The 22,371-nt window shown below is 36.2% G+C and overlaps 2 protein-coding genes across 2 annotated transcripts in view; both read left to right on the top strand.

The window, feature by feature from the left end:
* Positions 1-17,718, top strand: part of LOC105817916 (chromosome unknown open reading frame, human C1orf141) — a 36,397-nt gene extending 18,679 nt beyond the window's left edge. The window contains exons 5-7 of the mRNA XM_012653757.1: positions 12,684-12,753; positions 15,207-15,393; positions 17,134-17,718. Of these exons, the coding sequence (XP_012509211.1) occupies positions 12,684-12,753; positions 15,207-15,393; positions 17,134-17,718 (842 nt within the window). The remainder of the gene's footprint in view (positions 1-12,683; positions 12,754-15,206; positions 15,394-17,133) is intronic.
* A 3,693-nt stretch (positions 17,719-21,411) lies between these two features.
* The window catches only part of SLC35D1 (solute carrier family 35 (UDP-GlcA/UDP-GalNAc transporter), member D1), a 65,092-nt gene continuing 64,132 nt past the window's right edge, over positions 21,412-22,371 (top strand). The window contains exons 1-2 of the mRNA XM_012653756.1: positions 21,412-21,543; positions 21,879-21,976. Of these exons, the coding sequence (XP_012509210.1) occupies positions 21,412-21,543; positions 21,879-21,976 (230 nt within the window). The remainder of the gene's footprint in view (positions 21,544-21,878; positions 21,977-22,371) is intronic.

Genomic DNA, 22,371 nt, shown 5'->3' with positions numbered 1-22,371 from the left:
TTTTGTGGAATGCTTCACGAATTTGTGTGTCATCCTTACGCGGGGGCCATACTAATCTTCTCTGTATCATTCCAATTTTAGTATATGTGCTGCTGAAATGAGCACTATCATGTATGTTTGAAGTTGCTGATTTTTTATTATATCTGATTGTTGTGGTCTGAATGTGTTCTCCTGAAATTCATGTATTGAAACTTTATTGACAATATGACTGTATTAAGGAGTGAGGACTTTAGAAGGTGATTAGGTCATGACAAAAGAGCCCCATAAATGGGATTAGTGACCTTAGAAAAGAGGTTTTAGGGCAGTGTTTGTCCCTTCCACCATACGAGGATGCAGCAACAAGGTGCCATCTGTGGAGCTGAGAGTGAACCCTCACCAGGCACCAAATCTGCTGGCAACTTGATCTTCAACTTCATAGCTCCAGAACTGTGAGAAATAAATTTCTATTATTTATAAGTCACCCAGTTTAAGATATTTTGTTATAGCAGCCCAAATCTTCATATTTAAGAATGAAGATATAGTTAATTTTTCTAGGAAGCTGCCATAAATTTTATAAATAAGTCTCTCTCCAGAGTTTGAAAGCTAATTGTTCTGTGTATATGGCAGCCCTCTTAACCACCGCACTTTACTTTAGGATGAAAGGGCAGAGAGTAGACAGTTTTTCTGGAAGCCTTCTTTCCGGATGCTAACATGAAGAGAGTTTTACTCTGGGGAGCCAAAAAACACACTAGCAGGAAGTTTATTGAGAGAAAAGCACTCCTGATTTTAGCCTGGGGTTCATTAAATGCCATTTCCTGTAACTTTGCAAGTGGGATAGGGTAACTGGGAGATGGGAAAAGTGGCAACTGGTTCAGAAATTTCATAGACAGAATTTCAGTTTACCTGTCTCTTTACAACTTTTGTCCTCATTCCCACTTTCAATACCTGCCTCCACTAAGCCTGGAGTGTCTCCAGGTTTCATCAAAAAGATAGCATTATATTTTTTCTAGTGGATCTGGCTTCAATTATCTTTCTTTCAGAAATCTGTTCAAATCTCTCTCAGGCACTGATATCCCTCTCTCTCCCTATTGCTCTCTCACAAACACACATGCACACCTCCCTGTCCTCTCTCCCTCCTTCCTTCCTTCTTTCTTTCTCTTTCTTTCTTGCTTCCTTCCTTCTTTCTCTTCCTTTTCTTTTTTCTTTTCTTTTCTTTCCTTTCTTTCATTCTCTTTTTGAGACAGAATCGCACTCTGTCACCCACCCTGGCTAGAGCACAGAGATGTCATCAGAACTCACTGCAACCTCTAATTCCTGACCTCAAGCAATCCTCCCACTTCAGCCTCCCAAAGTGCTAGGACTACAGGCATAAGCCACTGCACCTAGCCCCTGTTCTCTTTCCGTTAAAAGTTGATTCTTTTTTGTATTGCTTTGCCATAATTGTAAAGAGATCTCACTAGGGTGTGCCTACAAACAGCATGGCCCATGGTATTGACTCAGAAGTTTTCCTCCCCTTTAAAGCCAACACCTCCACTAATTCCCCTAATCTACATGCTCCCTCAATAAGTTCTTGTTTGACTCTTCCTGAAATATTTGTTAGACAAATATAGCATCTGTTTCCACATCTTCTCCATAAATCTTCAAGGTAAGAAATGGTGAGGGACTGAACCAAAACAGTAGCAATGGGAAGGTAGTGGAAGGCACTGATTAGGGAGAAATTAAATAGTTGTACTTGACAGAATTTGTAAGTGGCTGTATGTATTTATTAGAATGATAATCCCCAGGTTTCTTCTTTGAAAAACTGAATAAATCATGATGCCATTAACTGAAATTCCATTAAGTTTGATGTGTTATATTTTCACTATAATTTAGTTTGAAAAATTTTTTAATTTCCTTTAGGATTCCTTCTTTGAGTTATGGATTCTTCAAAGGTGTGTTATAGAATTTTGAAATATTGAGAGTTTTTCCAGTTATCTTACTGTTATTGATTTCTAATTTAATTCCATTATGGTCAGAGAACATATTCTGTAGGATTTCAATCCTTCTAAACATCTACTAAGACTTGTTTCAAGGCTCATGATATGGTCTATCTTATAGAAAGCACTATGCATACTTGAAAGAATGTTTATTTAGCAGTTATATAGCAGTATTCTATATGTATATAGATATATAAGTATATTTATAAATACAAAGTATATATTTATATTATAGATATATAAATATGTAAGTATATGTATAAATTAGGTCAAGGTGGTTGTTAATTTCATTCAGTTGTCTGTGTCTTTACTGGTTTTTTTTATCTAGTTATTCTATCAATTGTTGAGAGAGAGATGTTAAAATATCTACCTATGATTATAAAATTGCCCATTTCTCCCTTTGATTCTGTCAATTTTCACTTCATGTATTTTGGAACTCTCTTATTAGGTGCATATGTATTTATGATTTTTATGTCTTGTGACTTGATCTTTTTTATTTATATAATGAAATGTCTTTCTTTATCTCTAGTAAAGAAAAAAACCTATTTTTCTTGAAGTCTATTTTGTCTGATATTAATAGAGCCACTCCAGTTTTCTTATGCATCCTATTTACATAATATACATTTTTCTGTCAATTTACTTTCAACTTATATTTAAGGTGCATCTCTTATAGACAATATATACCTGGATCTTGCTTTTTTTGTTCTTTTCTTTCCTCATAACCTTTCAGACTGAATGAGTCTTGCTTTTTTATCTATGTGGAGAATTTCTTTTAATTGGAATGTTTAGTCCATTAATATTTAATATAATTATGGATACGAGTGAAGTTAAGTCTGTCATTTTATTTTTACTTTTTTGTTTGTCCCTCTTTTTCTGCTCCTTTGTTTCTCCTTTCCTGCCTTTTTTTGGATTATTTGAATATTTATTAAAATTACATTATAATTTATCTGTTGGCTTTCAGCTATATCTCTTTGTGCTTGTTTGGGGTTTTTAGTGGTTTCTGTACAGATTGAAATATACATCATCAACTCATCACAGTCTACTTAGAGTAAAATTGCACTAAACATAAAGATGTCAAAACCTTTAAATTGTGTAGGTCCCTTTACTCTCTTCATCCTTTTTGCTATAGTTTTTATATATATTAATATATTACTATAAACCTTACAAGACAATATTATAATTTTTTCTTTCAATAATCCTATATGTTTTAAAGAAAGTAAGGAGGTTAAAAAGAACCAAATGTTCACCAGATCTGATGTTCTTCAGTCCTTATTGAAGATCCAAGTTTCTGGTATCATTTTCCTTAAATCTGAAGAACTTTCCTCAGCATCCTTTGTAGCGGAGGTCTGCTGTCAACAAATACTTTTAGTTTTCTTTTACCTAAAAGTGTCTCAGGATATTTTTGAAGGAAATTTTCGTTTGAGACAAAATTCTGGCTGATAGTTTTATTTTTCTTTTGGTCTATTAATGATATTCCAATACCTTCTGCCTTTCACAGTTTCTGACTAGAAGTAAGGGGTATTTTGAATTGTTGTTTGCTTGTATGTAACTTGTTGTTTTTCTCTGGCTGCTTTCAAGATGTTATCTTAATCTTTGATTTGCAGCTATTTGACTCTGTGTGTAGGCATGGTTTTCTTTATATTTATCCTGCTTAGGGTTGACTAAGCTTCTGAAATTTGTAAATTTATGTCTTTCACCAAATTAAAGAAATGTCTGATCATTATTTCTTCAAGTATTTTTCCCCATCTACTTCTCTCCTTCTGAGACTCTTATTACACATATGCAGAATTTTCATTATTGTCTCACAGGTTCCTGAATCTCTATTTTTTATATTAAATAATTTTTATTAATCTCTTAATATTTTTAAGTTCTCTGACTCTTTCCTCAGAAATATCCATTTCGTTTTAAGCTGAACCAGTGAATTTTTACATTTCAGGTATTACATGTTTTAGTTCTACAATTTCCATTTTTAAAAATAGTTTCTGTTTCTCTAATAAGATTTCCTGTGTTTTTCCTTCACTTTGAAAGTATTTTGCTTTTTCATCAAGTATGATTGTAATAGCTGCTATAAAATCTGTTCATTGCAACATCTGGGTCATTTCAGGGATGATATTGTTTAAATTTCTTTTTTGTTAAGTCTAGGTTTCACTTTCCTGGCTCTTTGTGCGTCAGGTTGGATTTATTCTGGGAATAACTACTGTTATATTGTGGAGACTCTAAACTCTGTTGTAGTCCTACAAAAAATACTGATGTTTTTGTTCTAGGAATCAATTAATTTTATTGGACTCAAAATACAGCATCAGCTTAAATTTCAGTTCAGTTGTTTGATCCTTAGCTGGCTGCTTGCAGTTTGTCCTCAACACACGTGGTTCAGGGTTAGCCAGAGACATGGACAGGAAGTCTCTTTTACATGCAAGTCTCCCATGCAGGAAGTTTCTGATACATAGAAGATGGGCTAACATCTTTGACTCTCTTCTTTTTAGCATTCCTGTCTCACTTTCAAGCATCTTTGTTTGCCCTAAACTTTGTCCTCTGGTTCTTCTGGCCAAAAATAACATGGGTTTTTGATCAGAGTTTTAGATGCCCTGTGTGGTGCCAACTTAGCCTGTCTTCAAGCTAAAAGCCATAAAAATAGCAACTTCACCCCATGCAAGTCAACTCTTCCAAATTTCAATGCTTTTTCTTTGTCACCTGCTTTTGTTCACTCTCCAGGACCTTCAGATCATTCGTGTGTGTGTGTGTGTGTGTGTGTGTGTGTGTGTGTGTGTGTGTGTTTTGTCTAGAGTTTGTGGTTTTTATCTGAGGGAGGGTAGGTCTGACAAGGGATTATTACTCAGCCATGCTGAATCAGAATTCCCTGGAGATTTTACTACTTCCACTGTCTTTTACTATTGAATTACTTGGTACTCCCTAAAAATTTATAAATAATAGTGGTGATAGGTGTTACTCTTGTTATATCATATACTAATATATTACCATTAACTATGATGTTGGCTGTTAGTTTTACATAGATATAATTTTTAAAATAGTATTAAGATATTCTTTATCATATTAAGAAAGTATTATCTCTGTAGTTTTATTACAGTTTTTATCAATAATAGTGGTTGAATTTATCAAATGTATTTTTAGTATTGTATCTATTAAAAATAATTATGTAATTTTTCTCCTTTTTGGCTTATTGGGTAATGAATTATAATAATATATCTATTGGGAACATTTAACTTCTTGATGACTTTATTTGGCCATTGTGAACTGTTCTAATAGTATAGTGTTGGTTAGCATTTTATTTCGGATTTGTGAAAACCCCTGTAGTCCTACATGAGGTTAGTTTGTAGGCTTCTTATGGTGTGTTATATTTGCAGACTTTGGTGTTAAGACCATGTATGACAGCTTATAAAAAGAACTGAAAAGTGTATGTTGTTGTTGATTTTTTCATTTAATTGATGTTATAGTGCATGAGAATTATTTGTTGCATGAAAATTTAAAAGAACTTATCTATATATCTATTTGGGCCTATTTACTATTTTAAACTATCTTTTAAAGGTAGTTATTTGAAGCCTCTTTACATTTCTTTTAGGATTTGTTGGTATGCTCAAATTTTCTACTTCTCATGGCAATTTTAGAAATCTTTCTTTATGATAAAGTTGCTCTGTTTGTCTTTTAAGACATCCTCTCACAATTGTCTTTCTTACCTATTTAAACTTATTTTTTATACCCAATAGATAATAAATGCCTCCCTGATCTAAATACACTGTTTTTCTGATTGTCCTATGAAACTCTAAGTTTGCATTGTTTATCTCTTCTGAAATATCCCCACCTTTAAATCTTAGCATTAAGTTCTTCCTCCTCTGTGAAATCTTTCCTGTCTATTCCAGTCTATTGATATCCGTTTCTTCTAAACTCTTCCTCATTTATAGATTATATTGATTGATTTGGTTCTTAGTAATATTGCCCTATTACATTACTTACTATTGTTTGTATATACTAATCATATCTATCAAATAAAAAATATGAGCTCTTTATGGCCTAGATTTTTTTCATACTCCTTATTTTTATTTCATATTATCCAGAACTAGATATATTTTGTGCCTAGTGTGAAAAAAATTATAGATCATAAACAATTATTTATTGGGCTTGTTGATGAAGAGTCAAAAATTGTGCAGTTTATATTTACGTATGGATATTTTAGATGTCTATATATGTGTATTTTAATAAAAATATATGGACCCAATCTTAGATACTAACCTAGGAAAAGCTGGATTATTTTTTTTTCCAGTTTTTTCCCTTTTACTCAGAACTATTCTGCTGTATTTATTTAATGTTGGAGAGAGTAAAGCTTCTGTTAAAACAAAGAAGGCTTTTTTTCCCTGCAGTATTCGAATTTAGACTTTCCCTGAATTTGGAGAAATAAATTTTTTATGAATAGAAAGGCTTAGAGACAAAGGAAATAAAAGTTAGTAAGAAGTGTGATCATAGGCAAAACTCTTAACTTCTATAGGTTTGTTTCCTTATCCACAAAGTGGTAATGATAATGCCCACTTCATAGGAGTTTTTTTGGGGGATTAAATAAAACTTTATATTTGAAAGTATTTAAGGAACCAGACAGCTCTTAGTTATCATAATTAGATATTCCAAATATGAATTATTAAGTTTAAATTATTTACTTAATATACACATAGAAAGAAATTCCTAAGATAGTTTTATACTTTTCTGATGTTTAGGTGGAAAACGCAGAGCCCTTGCATTTTCTATATTCACAGCAGAAACAAGCATGTGGAAAATTGCAGAGTTCTACAGTCTTTTCTCCCATATTTAACATTCAATCTAATGCTTATGAAAAGGAAAGAGACTCTACTTTATTAACAGGTATACAAATTGCATGTTCATATTGAAATAATTGAAAGCTAACTGCATCTAAATTTAGGATATAAGCATTAAAAAATCTTCAACCAAGGAATATTAGTCTTTGATCATACTGATATTTCATAATATTTCATGACTTACTAACATCTGAAGACCATTACATAAATGATTCCTTAGGATAGCATACAAGGTCTTTCCAGCCTTCTATTCTGTCTCTTTAAAGTTTCCATACCACGCTGATTCCAGTCATATTTAACAGGCTGTTTCAACTACTGTGTGAGTTGATTTATTCTGTTGTCTATGCTCAAAACATACTTATCCACCTGATAGATTCCTGTTCATCTTTAATAGTTAGAAGACTTTTAAAAGCAATTAAAAGAAAATCTAACAGCCTCTAACTTAAACAATAATGATACTTATTTCCTCAAATAACAAGAAGTCCATCAGTAAGGCAGTTGCACAGTTGGTTAATTTAGGGGCTTAATGATGTCATCAAATTTTCACTTCCTCCGTCTTTCCTCAACAGTCTTAGCAGGTAGCTTGTCCTCCTAGCCTTGCTGTAGCATATGGTGACTTTGAAGGACATGGTTGCTTAGAGGAAGGTAAGATCTGAGTTCTGTTAGCAAAGAAGCTTAGAAAAGGGGCTGTGAAGGAGGCAGCCTTCTGTTCACCACACTGTCCTTTAAGGTTCCACTCAGATGTCACCTCTTCTCTGAAGTGTTCTCTGAGAGCAGTGGCAGGATGTTCTGCTCTTTCAGCAAAGCAATCGCTCTTTATAAAATTTCTTAAGTCTCTCTACAGAAGCATTTTATACTTCTTTTATCAAACTCCCAAATTAAGATTTCTGGGAAAGTTGCCAACATAAATGCAAGTTTATCCTGGTCAAAATGAATAACAAAAGAAGAGAAGTGGAGAAGAAGAAATTATTAAATTGAAAGTAGGACATTTTATCCCAGACTCCAAGAAAATCTGCCATGTATTATAATATGAAGCACTTTGAAAGAATATTGCAGAAATCAATGCACAGTTTCATTTCCTGGGAGAAAGGAACAACATCGAAAGAGCCAACAGAATTATAATATATTCTGAAAACCCCCTATGAACCACCCACCCCACTGCACACATGCACACACACAATCAACTTAAAGAAAAGGAGTTTGTTATCAGTGATGGATCACAGCAAGATGGGAAATCCTCTCCTTGGGATGCCTTTCCTCATTGCGAGTCAACAGCTTTCCACGTCTGGGTTAGCAGTATTTTGAGAAAAATGTAATGGCTATAACTAGTCATTTCTTTTTCTGGTTTTCTCATATTGCTTCAGATGTACTCAGAGTTAGGGTAAAAACCTCCTAGCTTGGAGGAAAAAGGTCTTGAAGGGAGGGTTGGCAACAGAAGAGACAAAATACAGTTTCCTAGGAACCATGTTTGGAAGCGGGAATAATAGCTATGAGGATAACGGTGGAAAGAAAAAACATGACCTCATCAAACAACATGTGAGCCATGAGGCCTTTCTTTGACTAAATTCCTCCCCAAACTGACTTGCTTACCTCAAGAAAGAGGTAGGAAAAAAATGAAACCCAAATGACACCTCACACGTAAATAGACAGAGTACCCCCACCGACCACCGCCATCACCTTAGAGTCATGAAAAGGTTTCACAGAACACACAGTGCACAGAAACAAATTTTTCCATGATCTCTCAGGGCTCCAGCTGCCTTACAGCCTACTTAGGCAGCTGAATGCCTACCTTGTAACATAAGGGAACGACATCAGGATTTACCTATTAATTTCTAACAGGAGAATTTAATAGTGCCCAGGTAAACAGGGAAAGTATCCAAAGAAAATTTACTCCTGTTATTTTTGGACAAATATAAGCCCGGATTTAAGGGACCTGATTCAAAGTTGAGCAGAAAGAAAATCAAGAACAAAACATGGGACCTATGCAAAAATTCTGTAGCAAAGAAAGGAAATAATTTAAAAGTTAGCTAATGGTCCCATTTTGGCAGGATTTGTACCCCAGGAAACAGGAGAAAATTTAGACAATAATTGTTCTATGTGGTGAAGAAATTTTTAAAAATAAGAATTCTATGAAATAAGATCTGAAAATATAAAAGATAGTCTTCGAGGATAAAATGATGCTGCCGGAGCTAAAAAATATTTTTAAAGAAACAGGTAATGCTAACACAGAACTTAAAATGATATTAAAAGCAGCAAAGAGTAGAAAAAACATTTGAGTAAACCAAATTAAAGATCTGAAGCACAGGTTTAGGAAAATCACACACAATGCAGTGTAAGAGGACAAAAACGGGACCAGATTATTCAAGATAGTATATTGAGAGAAGAAAACAGTTATCCAACTGAGATAACCAGTGTGTTTGAAGGAGATAACAGAACAAATGGAATGAACTGGCTGAAAAGGTGTATTCAAAAACTATGTTAGAATAATGAAAATACTCTATATCTTGATTTTACTTACCCTAGTGTATGTATTTGTCAAAATTTATCCAACTGTACATTTAAAATATGTGTATTTTATTATATGTAATTTATACTTCAATAAAGCAAAGTTTAAAAGAAAAATAAAGACTAATACTATAGAAGTATAAAACACCAAAAATGTAATAGATTAAAATAACTAAGAAAGAGCTGTACAAGTGCAGCAAATATTAATAATATTTCATTTAAAATACAAAATAAGATTAGTTTCTAAAGTCAATGCTAATTAAATATATACCATAATTTATCAAAGTGCACTCATCAGTGTTCACTTACATTTTTCCTGAAGGCTATCCTTCGGTAACTCTTACAGGGGTGATTTGTTAGTTGTTAACCCTTCTGAATTGCCTTTATTTTGCTATTACTCTTGCATGATAGTTCAGTTGATGTAAATTTTTAGGTTATAAATTATTTTCTTTCAGCACTTTAAAGGTATAACTTTGTTATCTTCTGAAATCAATTCTAGATTAGAATTTTGTTCTTGGTTTAATTGCCGATCCTTTGTAGAAAAACTGGTTTTACTTTCTGGTAGTTTTAGGATTTTTCTCCTTATGTTTCATGATCTGGTTTTTTTTTTTTTTTTTGAGACAGAGTCTTACTCTGTCGCCCTGGCTAGAGTGCAGTGGCGTCATCATAGCTCACCGCAACCTCAGACACCAGGGCTCATGCAATTCTCCTGCCTCAGCCTCCCAGAGTGCTAGGATTACAGGCGTGAGCCACTGCTCCTGGGCCATCTGTATTTTTACTACAAAGTGTCTGGGTATAGGTGTATTCTGTCTGTCATCCTGAATCTTGAAAAACACTTCTGTCAGAATTTTTGGCTATTTTGTCTTCAAATGTAGATTCTTCACCATTTCCTCTATTTTCTTCTTCCAGAACTATTAGATAAATGTTGAAGCCTTTTTCAGTCTATCTTTCATGATTTTTAATTGTTACTTCATATTTTTTATTTCTCTCTCTGTACGTTCTTAGTGAATTCCTCGACGTTTTCTTTCAATTCATTGATTCGACCTTTGGCTATGTAATCTAAGTTATATTTCTTATTTCCAAGATTTCCAGTTGTTTTTTAAAATATTGATTTGTTTTTGTTTACATCAGCCTGTTTTTATCTCATAATATCTTGTTCTCTAATGTGAATATTTTTCATTTGTCTTTGAAATTCTTAAACATACCATATTTTATCAAATCTAAGATGTCATTAACTGACATTGTCAATTAAACTCTGACACATACTAATAATATACATCTTAGAGTTGAGATATGGTAAGAATTTTTATAGTTACTTTTAGATTCTTCTATTCAATTCTATTGCTGAACTTACCTTCTTCTTGGTGATTTTGTCAGCTTTTTTCCTTTTTTTTTTTTAAGAGACAGGGTCTTTCTCTGTCACCCAGGCTGGAGTGCAGTGGTGTGATCATAGCTCACTGCAGCCTCAAACTCCTGGCCTCAAGCCATCCTCTCATATTGGCCTCCCAAAGTGCTGGGATTATAGGTGTGAGCCACCATGCCTGGCCTCAGGCTGTCTTTCTTAGCTTTATATTTTTCATGTGTTCTAGAATTTTAGAAGGGTCTCTCTCTTTCTCTCTCACTCATCACTCAATCACTATTTCCTTACTTTTTCCTTTCCTTTCCTTTTTCAGTTGCCACTACTCAGGTCTCATGACGCTCAGCCCAGACCATATTTTAGAATTGTGAATGGGCTCCTCTGCCAGGGACATATTGGGAATATTGTAGATTCAGTCACCCAGCCCTGGTGTGATTTGACTTAATTCCAGGTTACCCAATTGGCAGTGGAAAGTGGTGATTTTTAATCTCCATTCACAAGCCGGGCATTCTCAACCTAGCCTCTTGTTTCAATTGGTGGGCCTGTTTTTCTCTCACTTGCCTTTCCCATTTCTGGAAATGGCATCTACCCAGTTGCTGAGGTCAATACCCTAGAAATCATTCTTAATTTCTCTTTTTTCTCTATACCCCATATCTAATCCACCAGTCAGTACAGTTGGATCTACCTCCAAGATATAAACTGAAGGCAACTATTTCCCACCACTTACACTGCTACAATCCTTATCTAATCCACTAGCATGTCTTATCTAGACCATAGCAACAGGCTTCTAATTACTCCATTGCTACTCTTGCCACTCACATTAGCCCTTGCCCCCACAAATTATCCATCTCTGAGCAGACAGAGTGATCTTTCTAAAGCATAAATCAACCTACTTTATTGTTCTGTTGAAAACTCTCCAAAAGATCACTATTGTAACCAGAATACTATCTTAACTCTTCACCATGGCTTATGACTTGTCCCTGCTACCTGTCTCATCTCATCTTATTCCACCCTGCCCCCCATTCCCTACACCCCAGCATCACTGGCCTCTCAGCATGCCAACCTGGTTTCACAGCATGACTTCTGCACTTGCTGTTTCCTCCACCTGGTGGGCTGTTCCCCCAGCTCTTTACATGGCTGCCTCCTTCTCTTTACTCAGATTTCAGCTCAAATATCCCCTCCTGGGAGAGACCTATTGCCACCATAGGTGAAGTACCAAGTTTTTATTCTTCCATAATACTTATAAGTATTTGAAGTTATTTTATATATGTATTTGTTGATTGGTTTGCTTGTTTATTGACTGTTTCCTCCCTCTAGAACAGAGCTTCCCCATCAGTATACTGGGTAGCCTATTGTGCTTGGAGGGGGTTATGGGTGTGTTGAAATATTAATTCGTTGGCCTTCAAAACTGCTCCTTTGGCCTTATGGTGGCCTACCACAAGTATTAATAGACTTAAGAATTTATGCCAGTGTACTGTACAAATAATATTAAGTGGAATGTTTGCCATGATGTGAAAAAGGTTAGGAAGCATGGCACTAGAATATAAATTACTTGAAGACAGGAAAAAGCTGAAATTGTTGCTAATAGCATGTGTGTATGAGAACACTTAGGAAAGTGGAAAAATTCTGGAGTGGCCACCAGGCATATTTGGAAGAGTTCAACTTTGGACACTTCCTTCATGCCACGTGGCAAGATTTGCTTCATATCCGCTAACTGACTTCCCTTCATACCAACAGTGTTTAACTATTTGAAGCTTCCTACTGGTTAATAATGACTTCATCTGTTACAGGGATTTGGAAATTTAGGAATGCTTTTCTTCCACAAAAAAATCTCCAAGACCACTTTTATGTTTGATCTGTCTTAGCCAGACAGAAGAAGCTTTATCTCATTCTTTTCTAATTCTATCTTGTTCACTCAAGAATTGTCTACTGAGACACTGTACTAGGTACTTTCCATATGTTATTTTAAATTGTAAAATATTTTATAAAAGATATTTTCTAAGTGCTATAATATATGTCTTTTATTAAAATCTTTTGTAATTTCAGCTCAAATTGAAAAGAAGACTAGGAAATCGTTGGATTCTGTTGGCCATTTAGAAGATTATATAAATAAAAGGTAATTTATTTTTAAATTTTTAATATTTTATTCAGTTCAATATTTCTAGTGGCATGCTTTCTGCCTTTTGTTTTATAATAGATCAGAATGAATTTATTCTGCCTTATATTTTTTTGATGAAGTAGAAATTTTATTTCCAAGTTCTTCAAAGATTATTACAAACACAAATAATATATCCTTCCAAAAGTGTTCCAATTAAATCAAAAATACATTATCAAAGTAAAACACTGGTGACATTATGAATTCTTTGAGTTTGTAACATTTTCACATTATGTTGTTTTTAACCATTTACAAGGTCCCGTAGGTGACATTTTAAATGTTTTTAAACACATGAAATAATATGGTATTTTTTTAAAGTACAACTACAAAGTAGAGGAACATAATAAGAATACAAAGACTGATTCTGCTTCATGTACACAACATAACATTAACCTTTCCAAACAAGTTTGCTAAGAAACAGCTCCCATGTGTAGTGTTAAAAATAAAACAATCTTCTCATTTGGAAAAATCAAGACATCATTTGATTAATAGAGCCTATTCTTCTCCCCTAGTTTTTACTTTCTTGTCTTCATTCAGAAATTATAAATTTGTGAGAAAAGAACAAATTTAGTTATGGTATAAAAATCTTCGTCAGGAAAAACAATTATAAATATTTAATATTTTAACAGACAAAAATGTTTCCTTCCTAAATAAAATGTAAACATTCAATAAATAAAACATACATGTTATTCCAGGCATAGAAACACCAGTAATTCACTTATGAAAGATATGCATTTTGGTATATTTGGTGGTAAGGGTTTTTTTTTTTTCTGTCTTAAGTATGAAGCACTTTACCAAAAAAACCAGGCCATTATTATTTAGAAGTGTACTCCTTCACTCAGTTTCTGTATTTTAGTAGAAACTCATCAATTCCTGTAGAATATTGGCTGTAGGCCCAGGCCACAGGAAAGGACTGAAATATCTATTTGGGTAGAGAAAAGTGTTTTCTTGAGACTTGGAGGCAATCATTCACCACTTTGTACTTGAAGGCATTCCTCAGAAAACGTCTTCCCTAAATTCTTCGGAGTAAAGCCAAAGGGGGTTGCTTTCAGCTGGACCGAATGGGTTGCTTTCAGCTGGACAGAAGGGGTTGCTTTCAGCTGGACAGAAGGGGTTGCTTTCAGCTGGACAGAAGGAGTTGCTTCCAGCTGACCTGCAAACCAGCAGGGCATCCTTGCAGGCGTCCTGCATGCAGCACTACTGAAGCTCTGCAGCTGCCCCAGAGACCTGACTTTCCTTGGTTTGAGCTCATGTTCACCCAGCAACGTCTGAGAGGCTACTCCAAAAAAGGAGTCCCTGATCTGCTCCATGGGGGCCTCTAGCTTGAGCTGCTCCTCCAGGCACCATGAGGCGCTTGCGCTGGCCCTGGGATTCTGCCTTATTATTAACATTTAGTCCATAGTACAATCCAATGAATAGTCCAAGACTGCTCAGCTACTAGACATCACATCCAGACCTTGAGCTGAGTCAAACAGAGAGAAAGACATGAAAAATGGAGAGAATACAATTATGTTTTGTAGTAGACACACAAATTTAATTACACTACTACATGAATGTGGAAAAAGTAGCTTCTTTTTTTTGGATAAAGTTCTAATTTTTCTCATGGACCCCTCATCCTCTGTGTAATGAAAAAAAATTATTAGTCCAACGTGTTTTAAACTTTGTTTAGAGCAATCATGAACAGCCTCTTTAGGTGTAAATAGGTTCTTCTGTTTCTTTCCAAGTCAGTACCTATACTGCTGCCAGGATTGGTGATCGCAGGTCCTATTTTTAGATGTTCTGTGGCTATTTACATCTGTGGTACATGAACCCATGGTCTATTCTCCCTGAACTTGGATAGGGTCTACTCTCAGTTGTCATTGGTGTGGTAGAATCCTCTGAGTCTCTGTCATGTCTTTCATCTGTCCTTAGATGAAGCTGTCCAGACCTCACCCTTGCTAAACTTTTGCTACAGGTTATCACAGCCTCACAATAGCAAGCTCTTTGGCAAGCCTAAACTCAGTGTCTTTGTCCCATGTGAGCCAAGGGAGACCCGGAATAAAAACTATATCCTCTCTCTGCCTGACCACACTATTCTATCCTCTTCACAAAGCTGGGGCCACCCTATGTTGGCATGAAGTTGCCCTGCGAAGCTTCTTCCAGAATTTCAACAATGGATGCAGGAAATGCCTCTCTATCTTTGGTTTTCTCCTCAATCCAAAGACGCACACATATGACTATTTTGCTTGCATCTGTGCTTTTGCTGTTTTCTCCAGGAAAGGCAGGAAGGGATGCTCTTGTCAGTCTGCAAGTCTATGGGAGAGAGGTTGATGCAGATGTTGGCAGTGACTTCCAGGGAAAAGGGGAGGCAGATGAGAACTAACAAGCTGAAATCAGCCCTATAAACATCCCCCTGAACTTGTGTTTATTTTCAGAGGAAAATCTCCACAGATGAATGATTTTAATACAAAAGAAAATAAATCTATCAGAAATTATCAATTAAGTGAGTATTGTTCAATAAGAAAGAAAAGCTTGCTCCCTTTGTGCTTTGAGGATGAGTTGAAAAATCCAAATGCCAAGATAATCAACATTAGTCCAGCAAAGACAGTAACTTCTCAGACGGTAATAAGAATATCTACTGTTGTTCAGTAACTATGCATAGTAATACTACTTATGGGAATCGCCCATATATTCTAGTGACCAGAATCTTCAATAAATCCTTCTTACCTCTTGGCTTCACATTCCAACATGATAATAACCCTTAAGTTCTTAATGCTCTTTTTTAGATCCACTCCCCAAAACTAGTGATTCCTTTGCACCAGATGAAAACTGTGTTTTTCTTTATGAAGAAGGGTTTATCAAATTTGCTTGATTATAAAAGGGATATAAAATAAAACGGGTATTTTTTAAAATGACTGGACCATGTGTTCATTTTTCTAATAATCTATTTTAGCTATTTCACCCAGAAAGCACATTTATTAAAGGCTATTTAGCAGCTCAGAGAGTTTCTAGGAAAGCTAGAGAGACAATCTGGCTTGAAAGCTATCTAGTTAGTTATCACCCAGTACCAGCCCCAGACTGCTCCACTGGGGCCCATGCTATTGTCATATATAACGGTTTACAACTCTGATGCTGGGCAGGGAATACTCTTTGTAAGACCTTTGCCACTGCTGCCCTTCAAAGCCAGACATAGCTCCCACCACTCCCGCTAGAATAGTTTTCACAGTGATTTCTCACAGTGCTTGCTTTTTCTGAACTGAAGAGTTTCATAGGTGTAGCTGATTCGCAGAACCTAGGTCAGACACTTATACCTTAATTAGAGAGGCCAATGAAGATAGTTTCTGCCTCTGCGTAAGAGTATATAGACTTACAAGGTGGAAAATTCCTTAAGATGTAGGACAGACCAAAAATATGACAAACTTCCATTACTATGGCTAAATAGGTAATATTGGCATTACTAGTGGATTACAAAATAGATCAGTTGTCATCTTTTCAGTAATCATGGGTATCAATATACATGTCACACTAAGTACACTAATGTACAATGACCCAATGTCTTATTTCACTAATTATATTTTTAATGAAAAGTAATAATTATTGATTTAATATTTGCAAACTAAATACTAATCATATGCATATTTGACTAGTTTGTTTGGAGTTAATCTTTTTGCCCTAATAATGGAAATGCGGAAAAAAGTTTAAAGAGTAGCTCATACAGACAGATTTTGCAATTACTGTGATTTAAAAAATGGTCTATTTTTAAGTCAATCTATTACTTTGGCTATTTTATTCCAAATATATATTGAGCACTTTTGTGTGCCAGGTGTTGCGCTAAGGGTTGTGGTAAAATAATAAGTATAGCATCTGTGGAGATAATTTTAAATTTTTCAAATCATTTACTAGAATATCCAGACTTTGTAATTTTGACTTGTAATCAGTCGCTTATCATCTTTGACTCAATCTATTTTTTGGTATGCTTTTTAATTTTTAGAACATAGAAACATAAGATATGCCAGAACAATGTTCCATCCTACCAACCACCTTATTTCCCAATGACAATACCTCAAACATTTAAGAAATGTATTCATGCTTTCATATTCTACTTTGTTTAAAAAAAGGATTTAAGAAGGCCAAAAGTTCCGATTTATCCCTAACACCTCTATAGAATATTAAGAAGAGAAGGCAGTATGTCACATACAAGTCCATCATTCTTGTGTATTTCAATACCACTATTGTTCATATTAAATACTTCTATGTAGTCATTTTTTAAATATTTACAATTTTATTTTCATGTTTAAAAATATAAGTAGCTTTCTTGCCTCAATATTCTTATGACTAAGTCCTTTTTTCTTTAATCCACAGGAACAAAGTGACACAAATCCCATAATTTTTCATGACACAAAGTATGTACAAATGTTACTTTTGACAAGAAATAGATTTTCTACCCACTCTTTGGAAAATGAAAACATTTACCCATGTGAAAAAACAAATTTTGTTCTTGAAAGAAATTGTGAAATCCTCAAATCTTTAATTGGTGATCAATCTGTTACTCCTTCCAAACCCAGAAAAACTATGCCTACAACAAGGAGAAAGGGTGTACAAACCATATCTTTTGAAGTGGGCCGAAGGATTGTACATGATACACTAAGGAAGAAAACCTGTAAGCAATCATTAGGAAACAAATCTTGGAATACATTCTATAATTTCTCACAGAATGTTTCCAGCCTAACAAAAAAATTTGTGGATTACCTTGATAAAACTGCTATTCAAGAAATGAGCACTAAAACTGGAAAATTTGAAAGAACGTTTTCTGCAGTAAAACCAATGAACACACACAAATTCCGTGCCTCACCTGTCAAATATTACCCAAAGCCTTTTGAAAATATGCATGAACTAAATAATGTAACACCACTGGATGGTTTGTTAAACTTGCCAAGTGAAAATTAAATGCCTCACAAAATATCACTTATACAGCAATGTTTGGGTAACAAGAAGCAAATAACCAAGATCATAGAAGAAATTATTATCGAAATAGTAATGTTCTAATGGATGGTATCAGAAAGCAAGGCATAGAAATTGGAGTTACAAATCAGCAGTGGTCTATTCAAGAATAATCAATATTTTTGGTAAATAATAGGACAAAATTAGGAAATAATTGTCAACAAGAGGAACTAGTTCATGACTTTCTATTATCTCAATTTGTTGGTCAGTCATCAGCATTTCTACAGTAAAGTCTGATTTGGGACCAAGAATGTCATAGACTGACTCTGGAAATTTGCTGTTGGAAGTCAAATAACATCATAACCTTGTTATTTAACTGGATATCAAGTAAGACAAATGTACCATTAACTTAATGAATGTGAAATTAATCATATATTGGCAATTCAGATAATCATGGAATTAGCAATTCATGCAATCAAAAAGGCTTTGTAAAATTTCAAATAGCTTTTTCTATTAATTGATGTTGTAAGGTCATTACTATATGATGCTTTTTCCAAGTATAACTTTTTTTCTGAATTATTAAATAATCTAAAAGAATAACTTATCCTCAATAAGGTAAATAATTTTAGTAGCAAATTGTATAAAGTGTTAAACATTTTAAAGGATATTATTACATTATTATTTTTAATATTTTGCTGTTTGTTTCTCATTAACTGCTCATTAACTCAAACAGTATAAAGGCAGAATTTGGCTGGGCATGGTGGCTCACGCCTATAATCCCAGCATTTTGGGAGACCAAGGCTGGAGGGTCACTTGAAGCGAGTAGTTCAAGACCAGCCTGGGCAACCTTTCATTTGTCACAAAAAATTTAAAAATTAGCTAGTTATGGTGGAGCATGCCTATGGTCCTAGCTACTTGGAAGGCTGAGGTGGGAGGATTGCCTGAGCCCAGGAGTTCGAGGCTGCAGTGAGCTATGATTGCACCATTGCATTCCAGCCTGGGTGACAGTGTGAGACCCTGTCTTAAAAAAAAAAAAAAGAAGGGCAGAGTTTAACTTAGAAACATGTTACATTCCAAAAGTTCATTGGTAATCCATTTGTTTGGAATTCAGAATGTGTTTCACATAAAAATAATCCTGGAAGTAATAAATTTCAAGATAAGTCACAGAAGCTTACTTATTTATTTCATAGAGTTTATGTGAAAATAGTAAAAAGCAATAATTTTATAATTCCAAGAATTAAAAGAGAAAACTGAGGAAGAAGGGAACTTTTCAATCTTGACTGTTAGTACTTGAGGAGAGGCAGGTTGAATTAAAAACACTTAAGGGAATGCTTTATGCGGGTCTTTTTGAAACTTTTAAGGGTGAGGAGGTCAACTGGTTTAGGTTCCTCTGTTTCTACTTCCGACTTGAGGTTTTCTTTATTATGCATCAGCAGTGCTACCCATGTGCATCTCTTCACAACTAGAGGCAGGTTTGGACCCTCAAATATAATGACAAGGAGAGAAAATGGAGATAGGGGAAGAGAGATGTAACTGGAGATTGAGTGAACAAGAAAAGGGAAAGAGAAAAAAACCTTCAAGGTAAGGTGGTAAGCTCAGGTGTGTAGGAGGTAAGGGAGAAGCATACAATATTTCCTTTCTTCTAGGGCAGGAAAAGCTGTAGCAGCTCAAGTCATGAAGTCATCTTTGTCTTTTCCCCACCTTTGTTTGCTGGTTGCTATCATCCATTCTCCCCCTATTTTCCCTCCATCCAGACTCACTGCAAAACAGAACAGTTTCCCTAACTATCCTGTTGGGTCAGAAGATAAAACACAAACTCTTTTTAAGCACTAACAATAAGAATACAAGAATTAGAAAATATACCTAGTATTAGTACAAGTAATAATGGTAGTTTCCATTCAATATAAAAGAAACAAGTGTGGGCCTTGGAACGGGGCAGATACATTATCTTGGGAAGATAATGTAAACTATCTAAGCCTCAGTGTATTGCATTCCCACTTTAAAATGGGGACAACAGTAACATATTGCAATATTATTGTTTTCAGGATTAAATAAAATAACGCGTAGTACTTGGAGCCCTGTAGCATTCAGTAAAAATTCCCTTCCTTCTCCCACCCTTTCCCCTTAGGCCAACAGTTAATGTAAGTGTAACTTCTTAAAAGATGTTCCCAGAAGTCCCTCACTCCAATATTTTCTAAATTAAATGCTAAACCTAACTATGGTATTCAGACTTTAGCCCAAGGTAGGTTCAAATTACAACTGAAGATTTTCAGATTCATTATTTTTGGAAGTTTCTGCTGGAGCTTGTGGCACTAAATCAACTTAAAAATTCCATTTGGCTGAGGATTCTCCATTAAAGCAGCTGGAGAGCTGGGAGCAGTAGATTCTGAGAAGACAGCAATCTCAGCTCAGCACTTTTCTCTTCTACTTTTAGCTTTAATCTATCCTCTCCTAAACCAAAGAGCTTCTGGGGTCTTCAAACAGCAGGGTGGAAAGCCAGACTTGGTTTCTTTTCTGTTGCTGAGATCTGAGTATGGCCTTGGAGGCCAGGCTAAATTCCAGGACAATGATGGAGACTGTGCTGTATCCTGGGACTAGCTTGGGATCTGTAGATTACCCCAGGGAAAGGTTGGACTTTGGTTCTGTGTAAGTGCTCCTGTTCTCATTGGTCCCCACGAGGTCAAGAAGGAGCCATTAAGCCTATGAGAAAACTAAGAAGTCAGAGATCCATGAATTTTCTTTCAGATGCCTCATCAGGGGACTGTGGTCTCCTTGTTTCTGTTAAATTAAATAAGCAGGAGGCCATTAGCCTGAGGATGTCTCCATACTTTGAGTTTCTATATAGCTCATTGCAACCTAACTTAGTACATAGGCAAACTGAAACTGGGAGTATAACAAATACCTGAGTTTCAGCCAATCACGAGCAGCCAAGTTTCAGCCAATCATAGGAAGCAAACTCATCACACTGTGGCTAAATAAAGCAGATGCCTAGCTGTAGCCAATCGGATCATTTCTCTACTTTGCTTCTGTGCTCAACCTGTAAAAGCTTCCTGCTCACACTGCTGAATGGAGTTCTCTGAACCTCTTCTGTTTCTGAGTGCTGCCTGATTTATGAATTGTTCTTTGTTCAAATAAACTCTAAAATTTAATTTGTCTCAAGTTCTTCTTTTAACATTTCTAGAGCACTAGCTCACAGTGAGCAAGACTTTTACCTTCCACTGTCCCGACCCGCGGGGTAGTCAACGCGGACCCTGGAGGAGGGAGTGGGAATTGGGAGAGGCAGGAGACACAAGAAATGGAGACAAGACAGGAGTCTGATCAAGTCTCGTTTATTGGCAGGAAGGCAGAGGCTTAAGTAAGGCAGAAAGAGTAACAATAAAGGGGCGGTGCTTTCCGAGGCTCCGGCTTTCCGGCCAGAGGATTTCTATGTAAGGAAACCCTCAGGGGCTTTCAAGGGCTACATAGTTATAATGGGTAAATAGAAACTTACAAGCTCTTCCGGGCTTTTGCAAATGCGTGGGCTTGGTAAGCAGCTGCCGGGCCTCATGGCTCCGGACAGGTCCCCCTTTTTTGTTTTAAGCTAGGAGAGAACCTCCTGGGGAACCGCACCTGTCTTAGGTCGGGGCAGCCATATCTGTTCCTGTCGAGCCCGTCATTGGATAAGGCGGCAGCACTGGCAGCCCTCCTGTCTTAGGCGACATGGAAGATAGTGCCCTCTTACCCGTCTCTGGCTGTCTGGTTCAGCTCTCGGGGGACGGGACATCAATTAGACGTGTACACATGTGGGTGTCCCGTGACAGTCTTCCACCTCCAAGCGATGGTAATGGACCTGTATAGGCTTAGCCTGAATGGCCTGTATCTGTTGCCTGACAAAAGCCATAAGCTTGTTGAATAAAACGGGCCCTATGGAAAGCACAAGTAGGAGACCTAGCAAGGGTCCAAGGAAAGGCAGGAGGTAGGGGAAAAGTCCATTCTAGCCAGACCACAATGGGTTTGCGGCCAGTTCTCATCGCTGCTTCTCAAGGTCATCTTGCAGGTCTTTGATCTTGTCTCTGACTATCCCAGACTTGTTGGCGTAGAAGCAGCACTGTTCCTGCAAGGCCAAACAAATGTCTCTCTGTTCGGCGGTAAGCAAGTTTAGTCCTCTGCGGTTTTGCTTTGTGCAGGTCTCCGAAGCTGGAGCAGGTTGTAGGCATCGGGTGACACAGGAGGGCAAGGTGGCGAAGAGTCTTTCGCTGGTTCGTCCTGTGGGGGCAAACAAGAGGTTTGCTCAGGGAGGAATCCTTCCCTGGTCTGATAGTTAGTATCAACCTGTCTTACGAGTCTTTCTGGGAGCCATCTAGCTGCATCGTGCTCCTGGGAAAAGACGCAGACCGAGCCTCTTCCCCAGACTAGAACTGGGTCCGGGCCATGCCATGAGTTATCCATAGGATCCTTCCATTTGACTAAGGCGACCCTGGTATGGGTTTCAGGGTGCCAAAAGCGATCTGCAGCGCTTTTGCCTTGGGCATCTAAGGTTAAAAAGTTTAAAATGAACAGTGTATGGTTGAGGAGGTTTCTGGGGGTCCCCTTGGTGGGATACCATTCCCCCTTTTTTGTTTTAAGCAAAGTGTTTTTAATGGACAGGTGGGCTCGTTCCACCATGCCTTGTCCTTGGGG

The sequence above is a fragment of the Propithecus coquereli genome, unplaced genomic scaffold (genome assembly GCF_000956105.1).
Source record: "Propithecus coquereli isolate 6110/MARCELLA unplaced genomic scaffold, Pcoq_1.0 Scaffold427, whole genome shotgun sequence".
Classification (NCBI taxonomy): Eukaryota; Metazoa; Chordata; class Mammalia; order Primates; family Indriidae; genus Propithecus; species Propithecus coquereli.
This window is presented reverse-complemented; position numbering and strand designations above follow the sequence as displayed.